General features: G+C 47.5%; 1 protein-coding gene across 8 annotated transcripts in view; it reads right to left on the reverse strand.

The window, feature by feature from the left end:
• LOC149339884 (protein turtle homolog B-like) overlaps nucleotides 1-26050 on the reverse strand; it is an 843694-nt gene that overhangs the window by 156075 nt on the left and 661569 nt on the right. For 2 of the 8 annotated variants that reach the window (XM_089548567.1, XM_089548565.1), the window contains exon 1: nucleotides 22878-24875. The exons of 5 other annotated variants lie outside the window; for them this stretch is intronic. In XM_089548567.1, coding sequence (XP_089404693.1) covers nucleotides 22878-23100 — 223 coding nt within the window. In that variant the 5' untranslated portion in view covers nucleotides 23101-24875. Of the gene's footprint in view, nucleotides 1-22877; nucleotides 24877-26050 lie in introns of those variants that run through there. One more of the 8 variants, XM_089548566.1, reaches the window with a different exon arrangement.

A 26050-nucleotide genomic window follows, 5' to 3' on the forward strand; every position in this document is an offset into this window, starting at 1 on the left:
AGATATTCGCCGGAGAAGAAGTAAAGGAAAACAGAATTGGCTGGTGCACAATAGCATAAAATTATTCTTAAAAACTGTGCAACGTAGGATTGACTGCTGAGGTACCTGGCTCGTATTTACTAGCAGCAAAACATTAAATACTGCTACGAACAAACCAGTAAACAATAATTACTTTTCCGAGTGAAAGTGTGAACGCACTATACACTCCAGAACGCCCAATGGCTAATCATTTTTGTACTGGCAGCAAGTATAGTATCGTAGCTATACTTAGTTACATGTTAAAGATACACGTTAAGCTGTACATGTTAAGCTTCAGAAATCGCCATCGAGTCTACGCAAGGCTTTTTATTGTTAATATTATGTTCGCTTTTTTTTTCTCAATTCTCCGGTCTGTTTACTGAGTTGACAGCAAATTATTTTTACTTTTTTTGCGTGCGCTATCTTTATTGTCATGTCCAGGCTGTTTTTAATATAGTGGCGCGCTAGTTTCTACTTCATGCCTTGTTCCCTTATTTAGTTCTTCGAGCATTTACCTTTTTCGCGCCACAACCTTCGCCGCCTCCTCGGTCACCCTTGGCTACCCGGGTGCCTTTTTACTACTACTACTACGAGGATGACGACAAACATGCTTCATCCGGAAACCTTTGCATTAAAAACTAGCGCATTAAAAGATAGTATATAAGTGCGAGATTACCCATACTAAAGAGGAACTCCGGGTAGACTAGGAGACAATTGTATCCGTGCCACCTCCGTTCCCCTCATCCTCAAAAATTGCTCAAACTGCCGCATACCTACCTGTACGACACGTCTGATTACAGGTGGCACACACGAAAGAGCAGTTAATCCCTCCCAGTCTGCTCCTTGCGTTTCAATTACTAATATGCAGCACTGTCTTTCAGTGGCACAAGAGGATTGGCAATGTCGATGACGTATAGCTGGCGCGACGAATTCAGAAATGGCTGCCCGGAAAAGGGTAACGCTGTTTGGTCTGTGTGCGCCGTGGCACAATCTAGGCATTGTACGTGCGCTGAGCTTAGTATGCAACAATATGACACTGTAGTTCACTAACTCCCCCCCTTAAGTGGTACGGCGAGACACAGTGCATCAGGGCATGCCGGGATTCAATGTGTAATTTAATTTGGGGACGTGCTCATTGAGCGCACGTCAGATCATTTGTTGAGGCGTTAAAAGCTTTCACTACGCTAGATTGGTCACATACGGGCATCGGAGTCACACATACTTTCTCTGTTAAGGTATTTGCACTTGTCGTGTTTTGCTGTAACGCACATAGCCCGGCTTGGTCCTTGTGCGACGCGCGGTTTCGGAATCGAGCCCGTATGCCAAGTTTGTGGCGCGCGGAGCATGTCCAAAGAAGCACTTTCTCGGCGTCCATCGGTGCGGAGTGTGGCGAGTGACAATAGGATTAAGTAGATAGGAAAATGCGCTCCATTCATAGGTGCAGGTGCACACACAGAAAATTGCCGAACATGGAAACCGCAAAAAAAGTTTACCTCTTGGTGGTCTGAACTTATACCTCCTAAGTAAGCGGTGCATTTTGTTGTTCCCAGAGAGACCTGCATACTGCTTCTCTCGGTATAGTCCACTCTCCAGGCAGAAAAAAAAAAAACTGAGCTTCTATGTTTCGGTGTCTCGAAAACTTCTTCGAGAACATACACATTTAGAGCGAATTGCATTCTGCTTATTCTCACATCCGACACAGAAGCACTTGGTTTATGAAGGAGCCGAAATACAAAATACATAAAAACGAGTTTAATACGCGAGGGTCGGTTGGGTTTGATAATGAATTTTGACCAGTGTCATGCTGGCAGCATTTAGCAGCTAAATGGGGTGTCTCGCGTAATTCCTCAACCCTATATGTGTCACCGAAGGTGAGGTAAATATCACACTGCACAAGGTAGTAATATTTGTAGGACTCTTATTATACGGTAACCATGTCACTCATTGCCTTTGAAACCGCCAGAATTAAAAGTAACAGTGTTGCAAACAAGCGTCCGTCCTTTATGATTCAACCGGAGTTTGTAATTCTAGGGACATTGCTTTCTGCGAGACGCATATTTTCCGGCAGTGCGAACATCTCGTAGCAAAACGACTCGCATTTTTGCTGAACAGGCCAAGTAGCTGCGCTTTGATTAGCTCTGGCACACGAGAATAAATCCGTAGCGGTGAAATGTGCACTGCAGATTTTCACTGGCGGTGACACGCATGTACATCAAACTGCAGTTTCACCACCAACTCTGACTTCTGCTGCATATATGTCGGCTAACGGGAGAATTTTTGGTTGCAGATATCTCGATCAGCACACTGAGGCGCCAGCGCATTTGTCTCCATGTCTTTAGGAAGAAAGAAGGATGAGCGTATGCCACTGACCAAGCGAGAGACGTGCTCCCGGAGTACCCTCTTTCTGGCGCTTCTCGCTCTCACCGCCAGGTGGCGATACAGTCTACGGGCATTGCGAATACCGTTTACCACTTAGAAACCATCTCTGTAAAAAAGAAAAAAAAACAGCGAAAACCCGTCCCAGCCTTACATTATGACGGATGTGTTCGCAACTTATTACGTTCCGTGTTATTTACTCAAAAACGAACAACAGCGCGTATTGTGCCGTCGCTTATCTCCTTAACCGACAGTTCTATGCACCCTACTTGGAGAACAACCCGGAAAATTCAGTTGGGTTCCTTTTGTGCAGGGAATTAATTCGAAGGATCGCCCATTCGAAGGTTTCAAGCCGACGCTCTTCGCCTAAGCCAGAACAATAGGGTTCCTTAATTGACGCCGCATAAGTAATCGGTTTTACTCAGCTCAGCGGAAACGAATGCAGAGGAGCTCGTTGGTTTCCATGGCCTTCGCCGCGAAGTCAACACGGTGCAGAGCTGCAACTTGCGAAGACGGCGCCAGGGTATGCACCTAGGCAGACCCTTAACGCCAGACGCCACTGACGCTCGTTGGGCTCCTTTGATGAAGGAAGCCGACGATCAATTAAGAAGCGGCGCGGCGAACTCCGATCGGTTTATGCATCTCAACGTGCCAACGCACATTACTTCTCCTCAACTCCATTTTGTTCGAGTTTCTTGCGCAAGACTACTTTCACGGAATTTTTCATTCGGGCAGAATACAGAACTTCGCCGCCTGGCCCGCGGCGTTAAAATATCTTCAGCCCGATCGAGAGGGGAGCTTCAGCGTAGAACCCTAAAGACGACCTCAATATTTCTCAGTCTGACCGTGTCGGACGCATGCGAGAGATTGATTGTTTCCATAGTTGTGAAAGCAAGAAGAAAAATTATGAATGAAAGAGAGGCAGTTGAAAAAGTTCCGCTGCACCAAACCCCGAAATGCCGTTGCTGCGTTGGAACTTTGTCCAGTTTGACCGAGTGAGCTCGAGTTTGAACTAGGCCGCCTTTGGACGTCAAATCCTAGACATGATGTAGTTGTTGAACTTGCACATAGGAAAAAGCTGTGTCGTTACTCGGCGCCAAACGGGTCGCTGCAGCATATTATTTTCCTTATTATTTCCTCTCTTCTCCAGCGTATGCGGCGAGAAGACAGGCCTGAAACCCGAAGAGAAAACACACGATGGCTGCTTGCGCAGCACCGCTAGTTCTGAAAAACGGTGGTGTGAAAAGTAAAGAGCCATCAATGACGGATAGCCCGAAGCCTGTGCAAATAAAGGATTTCGGTTATAACCCAGTGTTTACATTACGCATTCGTCACTGAGCCTACGCAGATCCCGCAAGAGCGTATACGTGTGGGGAGAGAAAGGCCGGAGAAAAAAAAAACAGCAGCGAGAAAAATGTTTTGCGTAAGTGGGCTAGCCGAGTCGCGAATGGGCTCGCAGTTGTTTTGTTTGCTGTATGAATTTTGCTTGTCGCTTTTCTCTGAGTGCAATATTTCTCAACTTTTTTGTGCTGGCCGTGTTGCGATTTCATGAATAAGCAAATTTTAACCGGGATTGTCACCCTTACCCGGATGTGCGAGGCAGATCGTCCCTGTTTGTGCTCGCAAGCAACAGGGAACGTAGGCAAAGTTGTCTCAACGAATGAAGCGAAGGAATAACTAACAGTGGAGCGCCACAGAACTTTCAGTGAGATGACTGATAGGAAAAAAGCCTACGACTTATTCGATCTGAATGATGGAAAATGCCGCGGAGTTTTCAAAGTGTTTACGTTTTGTTCAGTCTTTTATATGCTGCTATGTATAATACTGTACACACTATGTGCATTATTTCTTATTTTATTATCCCCAGAAAAAAACCTGTGCAATACAGATCCTAAAATTTGGGTGACTATAACAACTGCTCACTGTTTAAACTTTGCTAGTACTGATAAAGAAGACAAGAAAATTCAGACGAGGAAGGAAAGGGCCCACAAAAGAAACGCGGCAGAAGAGCTGACATTCTACGCATTTCTAGAGCTCCGTTTATGAATGAAATGTTTTCTGATGGCGAAGGCTCTAGTTTTTTTTTATTGTAGTCTGTAAATCGATACCACATCACAGTTTTCGTGTTGCTAGCATCCATGAAAATCGAACCAAAATTCTTGGATAAAATTGTATTCTTCGCGAGAAAAAAAAAAGTCACACAGAGCTCACAGTAATTGTTCTCACCCTGTATTGAGACACTGAACTTGTTAAGACTGGTTATTACTTTTCAACCAGTAGAGATATTAAAAGTGGTCGAACTTGAAAGTTCTGTCGCAAAAAGCCTCTTATAAAATCACTATCGCGCCAAACATTTCTTTCGTGCTCTGAATATCTGTGCACGAACGCTGCAAATTCGTGGCATGAGTGGCGGCTTGAAAAATGAACTGTAGGTTTCAGTTCAGTTCAGATTATTCAGTTTGGATAAGGGTTATACAAAATATGGTGGACAGAAGATCTGGACATAAACAATGGGTGTAAGCACGAACGCATTGCAGGAAAGGCTCATCCCTTAACGGCACCCATATGGTGATAACATCTTTCGTGCACGTCAGTAAGAGCACAGCGCTTACGGATGCGGCGAGCGCTGTGTGTGCGTATGTGCTTCATTTCAAGATGTTATGCAGGATCCTGATAAGGGAGTTGTTATGCGCCCGGCTGGTTTTACCCATGCCCCGACGACCGACGGATGGAACACCGCATGTTTGTGCGCCGTGTGTGTGTATGTGTTCGTTCCTTTTACACTCCGCGGCTGAACTGTCAAATTTGACAGAAGAACAAAGAGGCGACTCGCAGCCGCTATCGATTACAGGGCTGGTCATCCCGCTTGGCTGTATATGGAGACGCTTTCGAGGAGCGCAGTATTCCGCGAAACCGGGAGTAGACGTCCTTAAAGGGCAACTGAAGCGGTTTTAGAATTTGATGAATTTAAGGTTGCCGAATGCTCGAAATGAGCAGGTAAAGCCTGAGAAATCGTTTTGCTCTAGCATTTGAAATGGTGGCGCAATCGCCGAATAAAGTCGTCGTCGGCGTTCAGGCTTCTCTGAAGTGCACAGCGACGGGCAGAGACCCCGATAATGACGTCACGTATGACGGCACTACGTTTCCAGCGAAGAAACGGTTATTACATGGAATAAAACCGACGCCATTGAAGGTGAAGCTCATGATGCATTGTGTGGCGCCATCTGACGACGCACAGCAGCATGCAGGCGTAAGCAGCAGCCATCTGAAATTTCGGCAACAATGACGTCAGTGCCGAGTTTCCTTGCACTCCTCCAGCGTAGTGAGGAGAAGCCTAAACATCGTCGCGGTTTTAATCGACGATTATGTCACCATTTTAAATGCTAGTGCAAAAATAATTTGCATGCTTTATCTAGAAGCTTGACAGATTCGAATTCTTCAATAACCTCGAATTCTCAAAAAACCGTTTCAGCTTCCCTTTAAGCGCTGCAGCGTAAGCGCTGCCGCACGCGGGACGCAGAGACTCGTCCGCCCTGCGCCCTTTTGTCCCAACTCGACGGCGCCGCTGTCGGATGCGAATGCTGTCTTTTGTGGCGTTTAGGGACGGCGTATCATCAACGAGTCGGTTACTACGATAGTGTTGTAGGTGACAATGACCGCTAGTCGGCGCAACTCATACCGAAGTGAGGCGCACCGGCAGTGTAGGCACTGGAGACGTGTTTTTGAAAAAGCACAGGCCGTGTTCGTCCGCTGACTGTGCATGCGAGGGTCTCTGAGGGTTTTCAGTGACGACAATATTATGCCGCAGTCTGCCTAGGAGACGGGTTTTCGGCGAACTTGTGTATTTATGATGGCTGTCTTTTATGTGTCTGTGAATACGCGGAAACGTGGGAAAGCAAGGATGTTTTGCTAAGCTTGTGGAGAGTGAAATTACTTGTGTAGTATTGAATGGGAAAGACTTATCTTTATTCCCATATCTTATATTTGTTATTTTGTCTTTCCCCAAGCTTTGATTGATCGAGCGTAAGGGAATTTACCCAATTAGTTGTTGTCCCTTCTGATGGCGGGGACATAAGGATTAAAAGGCTGTTTTGGGAGAGCCTGGGGCAGTTTTCGTCAGGTCTATCTGCAAGGCACTCATGTTTATATAATTTTCTTATTGTCAATCTACCGTTCTGTTTCTTTGTTTCTTTGTTTTTTAAGTGTAAATGAACATTTAACTCTCCCGAAGTTGCTTTCGAGCAATGTGATCGAGCAACTTGAACCTGGAAGACGTTCTGCATATTATTACGACCATCAATATTATTTCTCTCTGAATAACATCAAGAGAGAGCGAAGAAGATCGCAACTACAGCGCACCGATATATGCCCAGGTTATTTCGCTGCCTAACGCCCCCCCCCCCCCCCCCCCCCCCCAACCTCTTGCCCTTTCTGTTCTTCGACCTGTGCAGCGCACACGGCCGCCTAAGTGACTATTGAGGCTTCAGGAGCCTCCGTCATCAACCGCTTTTTTTAGCTGGATAGCGCGCTCGGATTCGCTTCTTTTGGTGGATTGCATGCCGCCGCGCTCTGGCGCTTTTCTTTTCCGTTTTGAAGAACGTATTTAGTGCCCCAGCGTGCTTTCACTTTTCGACGCTCACCCGCTTTTCACCGGCCAAGTACGGCCGGCTTGAACACGCTTTCACCTACGTGTGCGACGACATAAAGCATATATGTTATAAAGAAATCATGTTTAGATTCAAGTGAAACACGTTCCTCGTTGCTAGTTTTGCCGGTTGCAGGAGAGACGCAGCGTACACAGAACGTAATCGTAATTTAAGCATCGCAGAAGGTTCTCTTCGATACCTTCGAGACTGTATGATGATCGCGAGAGGAGCCGTTGCACAGTGGGCTTTTTGGAAGCCTTCGACAAATATAATGGCAGCTATAGAATTATGGGAACGCATAACAGCCTGCGGAGCAGTCAATGTGCTGCATATTGAACCTCTCAGACGTGGATCGCCATGCTTTGCCGCTCTAAAACAGAAGCCTATTTTGTGTCCGATCCTTCCGGCATTCTCGCAACCTCTAGAGCAATGCACCATGTAAGGAGTGGAGGCTTCACAGTGCGGCCGTTGCCCATTTTGCGAGTGTAGCTTAGTAACGCAAGTGAAGTGGTTGATTCAGTGGTACATAATGATGAAGGCGTATGCTTGCATTGACTGCCACATCCGGGCTTGACCGAGGATGACATGGGTCAATGACAGCCACCCGTTAAATACAGTGCTCTGATCACATACACTGCGAGAGTCTCTAGGGCGACGATCGTGCACATTAACAGACAATAGATATGCTGCTCTTTTTATTTGACATTTACTCATACACTCCGAGTCCAGTGACGTAAAATAAAAGTAACCCGAAAAATGGCGGACTGGGCAGCATGCCATTAGAGACATTCAGACTGCAAAAGCAGTTCCAGATGTCGGCACTCATTGTACAACGTCAGTCGTCTGGGGAGAAACCTGCGATAATGTTTGAAGGAGGTAGTGGCTGCAAACTATACGCACTGACACCCCAGCCATGTTGTCTGGAAGACAATCGCCTCAGTGAACGTCATGTCTCTTCTAGCACACGTTCAGGGGTTTGTTCAGTACAGTCAAGACACAGGAGGCTTGCATTTTTTTTACTTTGCTCTCCGCGCATGAAAAATAAAAGTGAGAAGGGATTGCGCAGAATTACACACCTTGAATGTATGAAAAAGAGTATAACACAGTTTATTTGAACAGGAAAGCAGGCAAAAAGAATATCCTCAGAGCTCTCTTCCTCGTCCTGTGTACTGCTCTTTGTATTCTAGTCCTTTGTCTTTCGGCTGGTTTCCTCTACAAGCACACTCTTAATCTCGGTGCCACATAAACTGTCGTGGTTCCACATAAGTCCCGATTAAAGCATCTGTTCCACTTATTTTATCTGTGACGAGGCTCGTTTCGGCTGTTTTTAAACTTTCGCAGCCCCTTTTTCTCCTTTATACGTGGAACTTATGTGCAACACGCTCGTATTACTGGAATAGCCAGCTCGTCATTTTTTCTGGAAACGGTTATGTGGAACACAAGTTCCAGTTACTTCATGGCGCGTTCCAGATAGAACTATGTCACTGCTCACGATATAAAAAGGTGGCGAGCGCCGCCGTCGGTGTCTTCAGTTTTCTTGAGCTATTGGGCACGTGACCAGAAGGCGCGTGGTATAACTGGAAGCCAATGACCTGAAAGTTCCCTCCGGAACGGGGCCGCTGCTCTCTTCGCCTGCCTCAGTTGGCTGCGACGGCCCAGCGTATGTTCGCTCTGTTTTTATTGCGAAAGCAATACTACGCAAGGTCTAACCGCTCGTCGCGTGGTCCGTGGACCCCCCTGCTTCTCAAGGAGCCGTCGCCGCGCCTAACAGATGGTGTGACGTCAGCCTCTCCGTTGCTCTAGCGACGCGTGACGTCAGCTTGCTCTCTCCACCGCAGCCGGAAGGAGCCGGTCGTGCCGCGCTGCTCGAGGAGTCTCGCCATGGAAGTCACCAACGAAGTGTCTATATCTGAATCTAGTTGCTCTACTGCTTCTGAAGAGTTTAAGGCGACAGCCAAGCAAGCTAGCAAGAATGCGAGAAAGAGGTTACAACGTGCCCAAGAAACGGAGGAACAACGAGAAGAACGACTGCGCAAACCACGAGAAGCCGAAGCACCTAAACGAGCTGTATCGAGTTCAGAAGCTGGGATTAGGCAAGTTAAACGGAAGGAAGCCAAGCGGAAACAACGTGCCCAGGAAACAGAGGAACAACAAGAAGAACGTTTGCGAAAACGACGAGAATCAGAAGCAGCTAAGGAAGCCATTTCAAGTTCAGAATGTGAGTCCAGCTGTGCTATACGGAATGAAGCTAGGAGACGAAGACGTGCCGAGGAAACAGAAGAACAACGGGGCGAACGTCTTGAAAAGCGGAGGAGGAGAGGAGGAGGAGAAGCTTTCGCAACCAACGCCCCCCAAAATAGGCTTGACCGACTCCCGAAAATTTGAAACTTGAGTTGACCCGTACAGGAGGGCCACAGGTGCTTTTGCAACCATCTGGGTGACAGTGGAAGCACCGCTACCTTATGCTGCGTCCAGTCTGGACGGCCGACATGGCGGCTTGTGTAACGAAATGCCTAGTACCCGTTAGAAAATAAGCGTATAGCCACTATGAAGCGCTTGCAGCGCTTCCTGACTGGCATCATGTGCCGCCGACGAAGTAAAACTTACGCGTAAATGTACGTGTAAATACAACGACTTCAGTTATAAAACATACGCTTGCAGTGTGCTGCATGCGAATCGATTTCTTTTCCCTACCTATTCCCATGTCTGCCAACATGCTTTTTTATAGCTTAAACAAAACGAACCCCAGCTTCGAGAACACTGCCGCTCACCTGAAACAGAGTTAAGAGCTTGAACCCCGAAATCTGCTCCCGGGCAGCGACACTGCGCATTTCCAAGCCAAACCGACGGCGCAATGAACAAATTTGTGTTTTCAAGAACGGCACACTCGGTAATTCTGGCCCCAGGTGTACCTTCACTCGAGCGTGTAGCTATCGCCGAATCTCGGAAACAGTGTGGGCAAACTGCTTTATAAAGCTCGATGTCCACTGAAATTGTGTTTTGTTTTTTTTTTTTTCTCCGGAGTCGGCCGTGAGCATTTCCTTCTTGCGCAGCATTTGCGGCGGCAACTCGGCTGCTGCGAGAAAAAAGGTAGAGAGGAAACGACACTAGCACAGCATTAAGCCTGTACACAGTTAAAGGTGCACTGAAGAGGATTCTGAACTTGTCTTTTTGCCGCGGGAACTCGATCTACACGTTCCAAGCATTCTTAGAAACTGCAACTTATTGCCCTGTATGGCCGATTTCCCTAATTAAATCGAATTAACGTCCGGCTCCCGCCCTTTTTTTTGAATTCTGCCTCGTACGATGGGCGGAGTCGACCAACGCGTGAAGTTCCTTTCAGCCAGCTCCGTGGAGGCTTTGCTTTCGCTTTATTTTGTTTTTTAGGTTTCCATGAATAAATAGTTTCATTCGCAGATAATATAGCCGCAAAATAACCCCGCAGAAATAAAAATACGCGCGGACTATTTGCTGCTACGGACTACTACGTACTACTCCGCCGATGGCAGAGCGGCTAGCCGCCACGGGACTGGGTGAAAGGCACTCCACGCGTTGGTCGACTCCGCCCACCGTAGGAGGCAGAATTCAAAAAAAAGGGCGGGAGCCGGCCGTTAATTAGATTTAATTTGGGAAATCGGCCATACAGGGCAATAAGTCGCAGTTTCTAAGAATGCTAGGAACGTGTAGATCGAGTTCCCGCGGCAAAAAGACAAGTTCAGATTCCTCTTCAGTGCACCTTTAATGCCGCTGTTTTGATACCTGAATTCATACTTCTAGTTTTTTGCACGACGACACTGCCACCCCAAGGCATATAGCCAGTCATTACGACCTCTTCGCGTTCTACAAAAGACGACGAATTTGGAGCTGCCCAACCCTAATTGAGGAGCCAAGCGTTGCAGGGTTCCTGAACTGCGCTAGTATTGCGAACACGGTGATCCAAAGCGAATCGAAAATACAGAGATCGACACAGTGGCAGCTGCCCGATTCGCTCAAGGGCAGCCCTTTGGGATTGCCAGTACGCCCTTTATAGCGCGTGAAAGTTGAGAATGCAGTGATGCACAGAGCGTAAATGTAGAGATTCGGTCGTTACCAGCGTGGTCGTTTTCGCCATACCGAACATGCATCAAAATGGAACGGGAGTCTAACAATCCTTTCGTCAGACATATATCAATAGCGACCGCTGCACACCGTGCGAAATAGGCTCTAAAGTGGTTCAGACAGCGAAAAACAAAAATAAAAACGCTGGCCCAACGTACCAACGTTGACAAAGCTGAAGCACGCGAAAAATCCCTTCCTGAGCTTATCCGCCATAAGAGGCTGTCCTAGTCGAGAGGGGCTATATGCCAAATGAAGACCTAAACGGGTCCAGTTACGCCTGTATCTATTATATGCGTCCAACGGGAATCCCCGCTGACAGCTGATGCCATTGCCATGCGAATGCCCGAAAACCGCCAATGGTACTCGAGCAGGCAGCCACGTGGAGGCAGTTCTTTTTTTTTCATTCTTGCCGGGTTTTTCTCTATTCAACGCTGCCGCTCGGAAAACTCAGAGGAGCCCACAGCGTGGTGATAACAACGGGACCTTGCGGTTCTTACTCTATTGACCACTCCTCTCACCACGAGTACCACTGTACGCGAGGCACCGTCATCATCCACTCTAGAAAGCAATATGCTTTTCGACACATTTGGCCACAAGGTCATTCACACGGGGCCCGACTCGTTGTCACACAACGGCCGCCGTATTCCCCGCCCGAGGCAGCGAACGGTTAAGCAGAACAAAGAAAGAGCGTGGCCAGGGCAACAGCCGAGACTCGGCGACCTTTCGATTGAGCGCCGCAGGGCTTCGCGCGCGCGTGGCTCAAACAGAACCTGACATGTGCCGTGAAACACTGACACAAAAGGCGTCGTGTTTGCTCCCGAGCCGCCGGCAGAGCATCCAAGGAGGAATGGTAACCCGTGTGGTAGCGAGATATATGTGCCGAGGGGTGCCTTTCGGTGACCGCGCATTGGGAATCTGCCCGACGTCTCTTCCACTCCCTGACCGCCCTTCCTGACCTTAGCGACAGCAACCAGCGAACGAAAACTCGCCAAAGAATTGGGCACGCGCATACAACCACATACGCCAACAAAACAGAGGCAGAAGAAGGCGTTGGAAGGAAACTATTCGAGCGCTGCGTCAAACATCGCGCGTTGTAAGTTACATAATCGGGCGCCGAGAAAGAAGTGGGCGCAACGTTTGTAAGGAGGCTGGGGAACGCTCCTACCATGGAGTGTGGGGGGCGGCAGCTGGGTAGCTCTACGGCTTCGCGCCCTCTATTTGATCCGGCAGCGAAGTTCCCTTAACTCTCTGGCCTAAGGAGCTGACCGAAGCTGCGCAAGGACTATATGGTCCAGACAGCGCATGTGTTATGCACATGGCCCTTGAGGGGCTCCGCGCCTGTTTTATTGCCGGGGTAGAGGTTGAGGTTGTTGCAAGCTACAGCTGGGGTTAGCCTTGCGGGTTCTGCCGGCAATTCCTCCGCCGTAGCGACACTTATATGCTAAACAAGGCTAAACAAGGTCCATAAATCAGGCACATACCTGAGACCTGACTGATTTGCGTAGCTCTAAACACAATCGCCTATAACAGTCAAAAGTCATCTCCTGGTGTCATCATCTGGAGTCCAAATCCGAGTCCTGGGAAAACTAAGAAAAAAGGCGTAAAACCTCCTCTCTACATGACCGTTTTCCGCGCGAGTAGACAACGTCCCGGAGGCAACTGTGAGGGGCTCCTGTATTCTTGAGGGAAACGAACAACACACACCTTTGCGCGCTATACACTGGACAGCACATAAGATAATGTTCATATCACCGCGCACACCACATGTGGAGCACAGCGGAGATGATGCCAGAGCCGTCTCATACATCCATGCAGGGGTACGAACATAGCCCGTTCGAATGCAATGTAGTAATGTGGCCGGAATTCGTTAGACCCTTGGTCACACATGGCCTGTTGAGTGAACTCCACAATAGACTGAAATGGCTGGGCACCGTTCCTATGAAGAGACTGTTGGCATCTTGAGGGATTTTTCTTGATGGATTACCTGAGTGCTCTTTATGGGCCAGGCTGTCGGCCACCTCGTTGCCTATGACACCTATATGTGAGGGCATCCGCTGGAATCGTATGGAGAAGGCTCTCACCATGCGTACACAGCTAAGAGACAATTTTTTGTGCATCGTAACTAGCTTTCGTGGAAAGTGGTAACGTTTTCTTTATCGTGCGAGAGAGGATAAAGGACGAGTCACGTGGTTTCAGCTGCACATGAGTAGCCCGACTGTAGAAACACCTATTATGGTTGGAATATTGCGCTGCGCCGAATCCGGCTACTGCGGTTTTTGGGGAAGCTTGCGACCAACAGCACGTGCTTGTACAATTTATGCGACAGTATCAGATACCGCCGAGATGATAGCAACCGGATAATGAGGCAAGAAAACGAGGAGCTAAATATCTTCGAACAAGAGGGATCGCGAGTACTAATAAGAGCGCATATCAAGCACTGCCAAGCAAGGAAGTAGATAGCAAGCGAAAGGAACCAAGGCAGATTAGGGAAGAGAGAGAGAAAGAAAACAAAGGAAATAAGCTTATTACTAGAGGAAGCAGCACGAAAATGCTATATAGGACGAACACAGAAGCTGACAGGGCAGGCGCCTATCTACGAAATACTTATTGACAGCAGCGAGCAGCTTTTAACCAGATTTTATCCAGAGAAGGTATTTTATCAAGATTCATATCTACCACTCTATCCTACATATGAGACACGACGAAGGAATCGAAAGAAAGAGGCGCTAATAAAAAAAAAAACAAAGAATATAACAGTTATATACAGGGAACGCGCACATGAACGCAACGAATGGGCACAAGAGGTGTTTGGGCTGCAAGTACTATAATATCGAACTTTTTTCTGGGCAGTTACTAAGAATAAGAAGTTCCTTAGATGTTCCCGCCGAAAAGCAGTGCGGTTGACACGACGCCGGTATGGTCAGTTAAACTGGACGACAAGAAACAGCCAGACAGGGGCGAAGAGGTAAAAAAGAAACCAGGCCAGAGGAAATGCCCGTGCATCCACCGTGCATCCACACTAAGTGTGTATGGAAGGCGACTCCGTTGAAGAAATTCAAGTCCAAGGTGTGCTGCCCAATATTTCACGGAGCACTGCGTAAATCTCAGAATGACAATTAGTCTGCATATGCAAGTAAGCGTGAAAAAACTGCGATCAAATTAATTGCTCTCGCTAACGTCGTCCTCGCGACTAATCTTCCGACTGCAGGCGTACTATGGCGATAGAGTTCAGGAGAGCAAGCTGCCGGGCTAGTTGCTGAAGCATGTTAAATAGAATTCAGCGCAAAAAAACGGACAAGGGACGAAGTAAGGGACGTGAACATCTCTGTGTCTCTTACTTCGTCCCTTGTCCGTTTTTTTTTTTGCGCTGAATTCTATTTAACATGGTGATGGAAATAAACTCTAACAACGGGACCTCTACGCGCTCCGCTGTTCGAATTTCTTTTGATCGCGATTTTACCTGGGTGCTAAGAAAAAGTCGTTAGAGTCGTCCTAGACTGCATCACCGACGACTCTAGCGTCTTTTTGCTACCACTGAAGTAAAAGCGTGATGAAAAAGAATGCGAACAGCGCAGCTCCCAGGCCTCGCTCTGTTCCCGTTTGTTTCTATCACCCCTGTACAGAGCGGAAAACGATTGCCTATAACACGTTCTGGGCGTGTTTCGGGCCACACCCGGTATATCTAGCGATAACATTATGTTAAAAATGATCTGAATGCCAGCGTGTTCAGTTAATCTCGTAGGATTTCATCGTCATTGTTTGCCTTCCTGGTGGAAGCGGCTTTGGGAGCTGCGGAACACACAGTTCGGCCGTACCAGACATGCGCTTTGCCCTCTGTACATCCGAGGGTGCCTGCAAGCCGTCGAACGCTAACGCAGACTAGTAGAGCTTAGATACTTCAACGTCATCTGCGCTCTTGAATAGTCGCCCAGCGGGAAACATTACAGCGGTGCTGGAAGAGAAAATTTGGAGGCGGTGCAAATGCCTACGTAGTATTATTCATTCAAGAGGGAGTTGAAATGAAAGTTGGTATTTCCGGCTCGCATCTGTCGAAGGTGCCCCACTGGACGCACCCTCGATGGCGATGATTGTTACCGCTCCGAACCATAAGTGAGCCCTTCCGCTAATGTAGCGCAGCTCTAAGCGAGTGCTTGATGTTATGCAGGGAATGTATGCGGATTTTATTGGCTGTTTGGAGGGAATGTAAGCGCATTTTATTAGCTCTTTGATTCCCGCTACAGTACAAATAATGCAGCTAGGAGGAATAAGTTGGCCGCGACGAAAGAAGCGCGATGGCATGAAGCCCCTCGCTGCGCAGTCAACCACTCTATGGTCTCTCGCACGGCGGTGACGCCATCTAAAGTGGATGTGCAGAACTAAAAACAAGGCATCTTGCATAATCGCGACGTTGACTATGGTGTCTCTACTAGCCTTCACATCGCGCTGCGCATGATTGGTTCTTTCATGCGTTTAGAGATTAAATCATATTTTTTCTGAAATGCCACCATTTCTGAGCTCGGAAAGAGAAACAAGGCTTCGACGTAATCTGTTGCCGCCCGTTCACTCTCCGCAAACGAAAATAATTTAGGTGACAGTACCACAGGCCTTGCGCCTTAATATAAAGGTCATCGTCATCATCACCATCATCAGCCTGACTACGCCCACTGCAGGGCAAATGCCTCTCCCATGTCTCTCCAATTAACCCTGTCCTTTGCCAGTTGCGGCCACCGTATCCCCGCAAACTTCTCAATCTCATCCGCCCACCTAACTTTCTGCCGTCCCCTGCTACGTTTGCTTTCTCTTGGAATCCACTCCGTTACCCTTAAGGACCAGCGGTTATCTTGCCTTCGCATTACATGCCCTGCCCAAGCCCATTTCTTCCTCTTGATTTCAACTAGGATGTCATTAACCCGCGTTTGTTCCCTCACCCACCCTGCCCGCTTCCGGTCTCTTAACGTTACACCGATCATTTTTCTTTCCATAGCTCGCTGTGTTGCCCTTCACTAAGGCTGAACTCTTTTCGTTAGCCTTTACGTTTATGCCCCATAGGTGAGTACCGGTAAGATGCAGCTGTTGTATACTTCTCTCTTGTGGGATAATGGTAAACTGCCATTCGTGATCTGAGAGAACCTGCCATATGCGCTCCATCCCATTCTTATTCTTCTATTTATTTCCCTCTCATGATCCGGAGCGGCGGGCACTACCTTCCCTAAGCAGACGTATTCCCTTACCCCTTCGAGCACCTCACTATCAATTGTGAACTGCTGTTCGTTTGCGAAACTGTTGAACATCACTTTGTTTTTTTGCACGTTAAGACCTGCCGTTCTGTTCTGCCTGCCTAACTCATTGATCATGTTTTGCAGCTCACCTCCTGAGTGACTTAGCAAGCCAATGTCTTCAGCGAATCGTAAATTACTTAGGTATTTTACATTACCTCTTATCCGTAACTGTTCCCAATGCGGGCCTCGGAACACATGCAGTAAACAAGAGGCGAATAGCATTGCCGAGATCTTGTCTCCCGACCTGACACCGTTCCGTATTGGAATTTTATTCTTTTATGGAGGACTACGGTAGGTGCGCAGTCGTTATAGACATCATCTCGTATTTTCACATAGGACTCTTCTAGACCCTGACTTCCAAATGCCTGCATTACTGCTGAGGTTTCCACTGAGTCAAATGCTTTCTCGTAATCAACGAGCGCTATATATAAAGGTTGGCTATTTCCTGCGCGTTTCTCTATCACCTCATTGATAGTGTGAATATGGTCTATTGACCATATATATCCTTAACGAAAGCTTGCCTGATCATTTGGCTGGCTGAAGTCTAAGGTTGTCCTGATTCTATTTTCTATTACCTTAAGTAAATACCTTGCAGGCAAGGGGCAGTAAGATGATCAGTCTATAATTTTTCATGTCTTTGACGTCTCCTTTCTTAAGAATTAAGATAATATTAGCATTCTTCCAAGATTCTGGTACGCTGGAGGTCATACGGCATTGCGTAAGCAGAGTGGCTAGTTTTTCTAGCACAATCTGCCCTACGTCCTTCAAGCTTGCCTGCTGTCTGCTGTTACCTAATCCTCACCAGCTACTGCTCTCCTTTGCATTGCTCCTAAGGCTTTCTTTACTTCCTCTTTCGTTACTGGCGGTATGTACCATTGCGGTGCGCTACTGCCTCTCTCATTAACGTTCTTTGTACATTGCCAACCGATAGATTTGTGTAGAACTCTCCGGCTACGTGAACTATCTTATCTATGTTGTTAATGACATTGCCCTCTTTGTCTCTTAGCCCGTACATCTGGTTTTCACCTATGCCTAGTTTCCTCTTCACTGTTTAAGGCTGCCTACAAAAAAGGTAGCGAAGCCAAGAATATCTTTCCAAGTCGTTGGCAGTCATGTTTCCGGCGCTTGGGGGAGAGACCTATGCAAATTATATGCAGTAGACAAACTGTGACAGAGCGCGAGACATGGAACAAACAAGAATGCACTATCAAACTGAAGGCATTTCCATGTCTATTAAAAAAAAGCAAGTGGAAATACACGCTTTGCGGGTGACGTAAAAAAAAGAAAAACAAATAATCGGTCCTCACCAGGAGATAGAAAAATAGATTTGAGGCCAAATTATTCTCGCAATTATGAGCGAGAACCTGTGTAAACACGTGCATATTTAAAGGTGGTTTTTTTTATTTTACCGTAGCCGTAGTACAGGCAACCAACGCACAGCAGCTGCTGTGAGGAAAAACGTCAAAGCCCTTTTTGCTTCTGCCACACTGGCCCAAATTTCCGATGGTTCAAACTAAACATGAAACGTTCAGAAAATGCATGCGGTGTTAGACTACTCAACGTCATTTTTCCTTGGTGAGCAGATCACCGTACGGTCACTATGACTATGTCTCTAGCCTCACAAACAGTCTGCTGGCGTAAAGCTCAAGCTAGGCATACTTTAGTGGGTCTTAATGTCTACGCAGCACGGCTTCACCACTCAAATTTCCTAGCGTCTTGATACACCGGATACAGTATTGTGAGAAATATTGTATTGCTGTGGGTGCGTTCTATCGGCACGTGGCCCCATATTAAGGCTAGTTCTCTTGCTGCTTATCCTATTTACTGCGGTCTTGTACAAAACATGTGGCTCCGCTTAGGAAAGGTCAGCTGGCCTGGCCTGGCTATAAAAGGATACCACAGGCCGCCAGGAGGAGCGCGCAAAAAACGAAAAGCTTGGAAGCAGGCAAAACCACTCAGGAGCACAGTAGAGAAACATTCGTTTCTCTTTCTCTAAAAGGTAACAAAAGAAAGTAGTGTAGGTAAGAAAAAAGAAGATGAAATGAAAAGAAAACAGGAGTGCGCTAACTTTGAAGATTGCATTTCAGACTGCTATGCGTTCTACGTACACAACAAAAAGACGACGAACCTATTTCAAGATATCTGCGCACGTATCTCGCACACCCCGCTACGAAAAGGTATCCGTAAGAACTGCTTTTAAAGGCGTCTCTCTTTTATATATTTTTTTAAACATAGCGTGCTTAACTTAGCTAGCCTATGCTCCAAACGATAATTAGACGCATCTCAGCAGATGTTCATCTCTTCTACCAAAACCGAATTCCTAAATTCGCATATCAATAGCGCACAGGAATGAGCGCATTTTCAGCGTCAGCTGGTTGTGGAAACGACGGTAAATCAGAGAACGCTTGGAGAGTTACAACACAGTCAATCGGTCATCGTGAGCACTATGAAGAACAGCCGCCGCAGTGTGTTAACGAAGGGCCCCAAGTTGAACTCCGCTTCTTGTGAGAACGGTTTCTATAATGACACATGTTTTATTGTGGAGCGAAGGGAACTATGCATATCACATGTTGCTGGCGTTTGCAGTAAGCGTAGACCCAGCAGAACCCTTTTCACTGAAAAAGGGGACCAAATGGCCTAATGCAAGATTGTTAGCTACACTACTGACACCATACGGAACCTAATGTTTTCCCCGATCGAAGGAATAAATGTAGTGGTGACTGTAGTGCGCGCCATGCAAAATTCTAAAAGGGAAGCAAAATTCATCGCAATACTGCAAAACTACTGGAAAAGATCAACAAAAACACAGAGCATCTAAGGAGTGAATATTAGCTCGATCGACCGCATGGATACCGCTGAAATTGTTTCTCAAAGGAGCTTATAATCACGTACAAACTTCTAAACATAAGCACTACCGATGCTGTTAAGGGAATATTTGAAGAGTATTCAAACGACTGCCGACATAAAAACAAGGCAGCCACCCCACTGGCTTTTGGCAGATGTACTGTCGGGGACAAAAGTCTCCAGGACGCGTAATCACGAACTGAAGCTGATAGCTCTGTGACTAGGCGCGAGCTGCAGACCACACTTGCCGACATGAAAGTCGTATTCGCGTGCTGTGATGTGCGCTAGAGACAGAAGGCGATCGCTAAAAACCATGGCAGCTATTAGCCAAAATCGTTTGTCGCGCATCCTGGAGAATTTTGTCCCCCATAGAACAATATCTGTTAGCATATGGCAACCGATGCCCGATGCGTTACCTTATGTAGTTCCCTGTCTGGCGTAGCCTGCCTCCCTGGTTGCTGCTTGTGTTAGAAAACCCGGCATATGTAGTAAGATGTAATATACGCGAAAGCATTACCGTATGAGTTTCTATGCGTACAGCTGTATATTTCGCCGTCTCTTTCACATTAGAAAACAAAGCAACGCTCAGAAGAGCTTACTTCTCAAGAGATTCTTCCAAACTTCCCGCAGGAGTCGCCCATCGCGATCTGCAACGCGTGACAGCAACGTTGCCGGGATAAATCACATTGCCCTAAATATAAGTTTCAGGATTCCAATACATCTTTTGTGCCATGCGGTTAAAATGTAAATCCAAACTAAAGGAATAACACCGAGCAAGTTGAAAAACACTATGAGGCCGAAGACAGCGGATGACGCGACACGTTATCTACCATTAGCACAGAGCTGGATAATTAGCGTTTAATTATTTTTTCTCAGACACAATCGTCCCTCTTGTCCCGACCCACTCCTCGACCATAACAGGCCTGAGAGCCACTTAGTTGGCGCAAGCCATATCAGCGGACCATGACTCAGCCCCCGTTTTATTATGAAATTAGCGGATTTCCAGCGAAGACGCATCCGCCGGCTGCAGAGGCAGCTCTTTGCTTCGAGCCTAGTAATGCGCATGTGTTAGGGGCTAAACGAGTTAACTCTGCTCATGACGACATTACTCGAATGTCTGGCTGCCCCTCTCCCTGCTCCCTTTATTTGGCCGCATCGCGTCGCTCAAACTAAGTGCCCATGTATTTGCTTGTCATACATGGTGATTATTCTTTCTTTGTTATTGTTTTGTGCCATCACATCACCACATCATTTTTTCTCTGATTTTAACAGGTCGATCAAAACTGTCAGTGGCCTTCGCCAGGCGTTTTCACCAATAGGGTATTGAGGTTAAATTGTCCCGTCTCTATTACTGTGTGCTGCCTGTTTTGCCGCAGGATATATGAACTAGACCAAAAGCAAGTGTCACTAAGCTACCTTTTCTTCTCATTTTAGAGCGTAGCTCTTAAGCGCCCATTCGTTCGAGCCCGTTCGCCTGTTCGTTAAGCGCCCATTCGGTTGAGATACATCGCCCCCCGTCGGTGTAACGGAGCCAAACCATAAATAAATAAAAGTAAACCTTGCCGCGACTGGGATTCGAACCCGCGGCACCTCGAACAAATCAGCTTCGCTGGCCACTGAACCAGAGCACTGGGCTATTTTATTTTTTCGACATGGCATTTATTACAATGATGCGATCGCAGCAGCCGATCACTCCTCGTGTTAAACTACAATGCATTCTCGCGCTGTGCATTGCACATCGTCTTCTCCAACTAACACTGCTATGAAACTAATATTGTGGTCAGACGTGCCCATGACTCAGCAAAGCGAAATGATCAGCCTACAGACCTCATTCATCGACAGAGCTGCGCTCAAATTTCGCATTAAGGAGAATGGTAATCGTCCTTGCAATTTTTTTTTTTCAATTCCGCTTTTCTTTGCATACAAGCAGCAGGCAGTGTAGTAATCAAGAAAAAGGAGGTAATTGAGTGTTTTTACCGATTACTGCTTCCGTTTGGATCATCTATGTTCGAGATATTTTTGTGCTACTACCCTCCCCTGATGCAATGCCTCACCAGGGGCATCTAAGGGTATAATAACTGATGATGATGATGATGAACAGGTCTGCCCTATAGTTGACACACCGAGCATTTATAATGTGCGAGTCTTAAAAGAAAGCGATATTCACATATGCCGATATTAAAAAGTATTTTTCCGCTTCTAAGCAACGAAACCAAATGTAGAAACACGTTAACGCGACTTAGGTGCATGACAGCCTTAACTGCTTTAGTGCGAATCAAAATCAACGCAACATAACAGGATCGCTCAGTAACTGTTACGCACTTCTGATAGTAAATACGGAAGGTTTTGACAGTGCGACGCGACTTGCGTAGGTCGGTACGCATTGAGGCAAAATTGTTTACAGCGATGAAAAGGATTTTCAGTTAATGAAGATGTTTCCGTACGCCGAAATTCGTGTCAAGCGTTTCGTCCCTTTTTAACACTTATTCACGAATTCGTCGCATTGACTGTATATTTGTTTCTTAGAAATCCCCTACAATTCTATATAAATGCTTTCTGCTCAATATGAATAAGAGGTTTATCAATCAAGAAATTCGGGTGATGTTAAGCCCTTCATTATGAGAGGCGCTATGTGGTCTTAAGAACAACTCTGAATGCAGAAACCTTGTAGCTTTAACAACACTCTGTCTGCTGAGGAATATCCAAGTGCTTTTTTTGTGCCCTCTCTTCAAGTAAACAGCACGTCCTTAAGTATTGAATCGTCTAGTTTCCTCTGCTCTGCGTAGTTTGACTCCGCGTAATTTCTGCGCTCAAAACTCTTATTCGAGGTCAAAATACAAACGAAAGTTCAGCTTAATGCCCATCAGCACCGGCAAAACAAAAGCAGTGGCAGGATACTACCGCCGAGTCCGTTCGACCCCATTCCTTCAAACACATACTTAACAGACACTATCGAAGAATAGGCTGCTCTATAGCATGAGACAAGACTAGCCGTACGGGGCAGGCTCTTGTATCTATAGAATGGCGGAGTCCTCGTCATTAAGCTGAGCGCTCGAAGGACGCGCCGCAGTAAAGTGTCATTGAAGCTGTGACGAGGGAGCGTCGAGCGCGGTCAAGACAGGGGTTAGCTGCCGCTACTCCAGCTTTTTCACCACACGGTGAAGCTACATTCATGCTATCCCTGGGCTCCGCGGAGCCCAGGGATAGCATGAACGCAGCAGAGTGTGCTTTCACGTAAGGGACTGCGTCATGTGCTCGGTAGTAAGTGGGTGTTGTGAAATTGCAGCGAAGCGCCATAGTTTCTCCAGCCTTGGTTAATTTAATCTTGTTACTTGTTAAGTACATGCAATTTTTACATGTTATCTTAACACTCACTTTATTAGAATATGTCTTGGTTTTAAATAGGCAACAAATGGCTGAGTAGCTGCTGCCAGAACGAGAGGCAAGTGCCCGCGTGACGAGCATTCTTTTTCCCTTTTCAAATAGAGCAGAAAAAAAAAGAAACAAATCCTGCGCTAAACGAGTAGGAGACGGCATTGCGCAAATAAAAATGCTCACAAAGGTCTTGTATGCAATTTTGTTCCTGAAGCGAAAGCGCTGGCATCGTCGCACTCACCTTCATCGTCGGACGGCGGTGCGGTGGCATTCCCTGCGTGGGCCATCGCGACCGACACCAGGGCGAGGACGACAGCACCGAGCATGACGAATAGCCGCCGACGCTGCGAAGTGCGGCCAGTAGGACAGGAGCGCAGACACGGGAGCGGAACCACTAAGCACGTCGCAGCCGTCCAAGACAGCAGAGATGCAGGAGACCGTGACGCAAAAGCCGCAGAGGACATCCGCAAAATCTCCTCACCGGGAGTGGATTCAAGCCTGCCTACTGACGAAGACTGAAGCAGATCACTCTAGGAAGTGCGGCCTAACGAGTTACTATCTCCCAAGAACGAAGAGCGAGTAGATATTCACAACCGCTTGTACCGATGTTTCATCACAAGTGGGGCCTGCCGATAGTGTGTTGATTCCCGCGAAATCTTCTCGACATGTAGGGAAATGGTTTTTATATCCTCTCTCCCGCTGCTGAGTAAGACGTCTATTTAAAAGAAGGTCCTCCAAGGGGAAGTTATTTCTAATCTCTTCGTATTTACATGTACTTGCTCCGTCAGTATGTAGCAGGTAATCAAATTTTACTATGCATGTGGTGTTAGTTGATATGCCACACGCGGCCGCAATGCCAAAACTGATGCTCACTGTAACGTTGGTGGCCTTCAGTGATGTAGTTCCTGCAGTGTTCCTTAGAACAGCGCCGCAATCTAGACTTCTAAGTTCGTTTAAAAGAAGACTAAACGTGTTCCGTTCTTTAGATATAACATCAACCTGTACTAGAGATGATTGCCTGTCCAGTAATCACAGAAAACAATGGAGCGTACGGTGAGACAACTGAAGAATAAACTTCTGTGCCGTGCGGGTTGTATGGCGGGAAAAAACTACGTTGGAGCTGTTAAACTGCGAATAGAGCAGGCGCACTCGGAAAGTTTGGAAATTATTCGCAGCTCTTAGCGCATCAGACAGTATGTCTTCCTGTGCATGCGGATATCGACGTAACTAGCAGCCGCACTACTGATGAGGCTATAGCGAGGTAACTGGCTGACTTATCAAAGCAAAGCTTGAGCGAGAAGACGTGATTCCAGAGAACAGCTCTACAGCATTATTGTCATCGTTATCACCGCCAAAACTGTACACACCATCGCACACGAGACCACATCGGGTCGTTCGACTGCATACACAGACCGAGTCCAGGGTTCCAAACCACCCACAAGATGCAACGTCAACAAATCCGTAGATTTAACTACAACAAATCAGGCTATGTGCAACGGTACAGTGCATCTCCATTCAGTGTCCAACCACAACCACGATAAAAGGGTCGTCAGCGTTGGAGGACGCTCGATGTCGAGTCATGAACTCGTGGTCAGCGGCGCGCTACGAAGCACTCAACCGCGAAGTCACCACAGAAGTATTCGCGTTATCCGTGTGTCCCGAGGCCAACGAACCACTTCTTCACACGAGAAAAAGAAAAGAGGAGACACCGGCAAAGTTTCCCGAGATTGACTCTTCCTTCTCAGCCACCAATGACTGGTAGCGCAGGGCCGATTGCCAGGGAGAGCGTGAGCCGATGATTCAGGGACGCGCGACGGGGAGGAGGGGGTCACTCCATAGCCAATGCGCGGCTGCTATCCGCGGGCCCGCGTCGACCTCTAATAGGGAGCAGCGGCACGAGTTTTCAAAGCGACGATGGCCGCGTCACAGAGTGCCGCCGCTCCAGGGCGCGATGATGATGCAGACGTGGTGCGCCCTCCTCGTAGAAGGGTTGGCCGGACGGCTGCGGCAGTGGCGAACGCGTAATCCAGTGCGGGCGCTCGCGGTCGCATCGCAGTGGCGGCGGGGACCGAGCCGATGATGCCACCGCGCGACAAACAAATCTCCCGCTCTGGGCGCTAGCTGGCGGCGGCCGCCAGTGCTGGCCGGATCGAAGGCAGCGGCGGTAGTGGGGCGGACCCACTGGCGGACTAGGGGGAGAGACTCCGGGTTCCAGCAGAGAGGGGTCGGCGCGCTGCGCCTGCCCCGTGTGGCGCCCTCTCGAGGCAGCCAAGAGCGCTAGCGAAGAGCGTTTGCCGCCGCTTGTCAAGGCGATGTTTTCAGGCGCGATCAACTTGATCGAGCAGAAGCGGCGAAAAACTCGTTGGAGGAATGCTAGCAGACGCTGGCATAAGAATATACGCTGCGTTCGCAAAACAGGCCGAACGAAACGGTTAACTGTTTGTCCAAAACGAGGGCACTCCGCTAACCATTACGTGAAAAAATACGGAAACGGTGTTGCAGGCAAGAGAAAAAAATGGCGGGTGGTTTACAATTGCTAAGCACAAAATATTGTACGAAGGCACTGTTTTTCGCAGGTGGAATCAACCGCCACGTACCTCAGAGCGCGATTGCGGTGTCCGCTGACGCATGGAGGCAGTTACGCGTCTTTCTTTTCCTCAAAATGAATCTAATGAACGTCGGCGACCTACTGCTTCAGTGCCCCGTTTCTGCCACAACGTTGTCAACACAAACGCATGCAGCGCACATCCCTCTGTCACTACCGACACATGGTTCACAGCACGATTGAAGTGTCCAATGGCCCAGGGAGCCAGTCACGCGCCTTTCCTTTCCTTTTGTGACTATGTTTCGCACAGGGCCAACGAGCTCAGAAAGGAAAGAATGTAGGGAGGTGACAAACCAAAGTGATTAATTATTATACAGCGTAGAGCACAAAATTTAGTCATGCGCACCAAACAATTACTGCGATGTAATTGTGCCGGCAACAGCGGCGGCGTTGAGTTTAGAACTTTAAAGGCACGGTGTCTCAGTCCGCTCAGTCAGGCACCGCATATGCTACCGATTCAATATGCTGTGAAATATAGAAGGCAGAAAATTCGACTGAAGTAAATTTACCTAGAGCAGGGCAACAAACCAGGTCATGTCCCTTAGACCAGCAATGCGTAGATTACAAATGAAGACTGCCGTAGACCTCTAGAAGTTAACCCGAATCCTGTCTACGTAGTTGTTCCGATGGCCGGCCCAGTACACAAGTGCTAATAAGGCTGACTCAATTTGCTTCATTTCCTTCTACATTTACATTTTGAGTTCAGTCTTTACAACTTGCAAGAAATTCATAATGAAAGGGTGAGATGAATTAATTCTTTAACACGTCAGAATGTAGGAACTGCCTTGATTACGTGCTCAAGGAATTTA

The sequence above is a fragment of the Amblyomma mixtum genome, chromosome 6 (assembly GCF_055824585.1).
Source record: "Amblyomma mixtum isolate Tamu chromosome 6, ASM5582458v1, whole genome shotgun sequence".
In the NCBI taxonomy this organism is placed as follows: Eukaryota; Metazoa; Arthropoda; class Arachnida; order Ixodida; family Ixodidae; genus Amblyomma; species Amblyomma mixtum.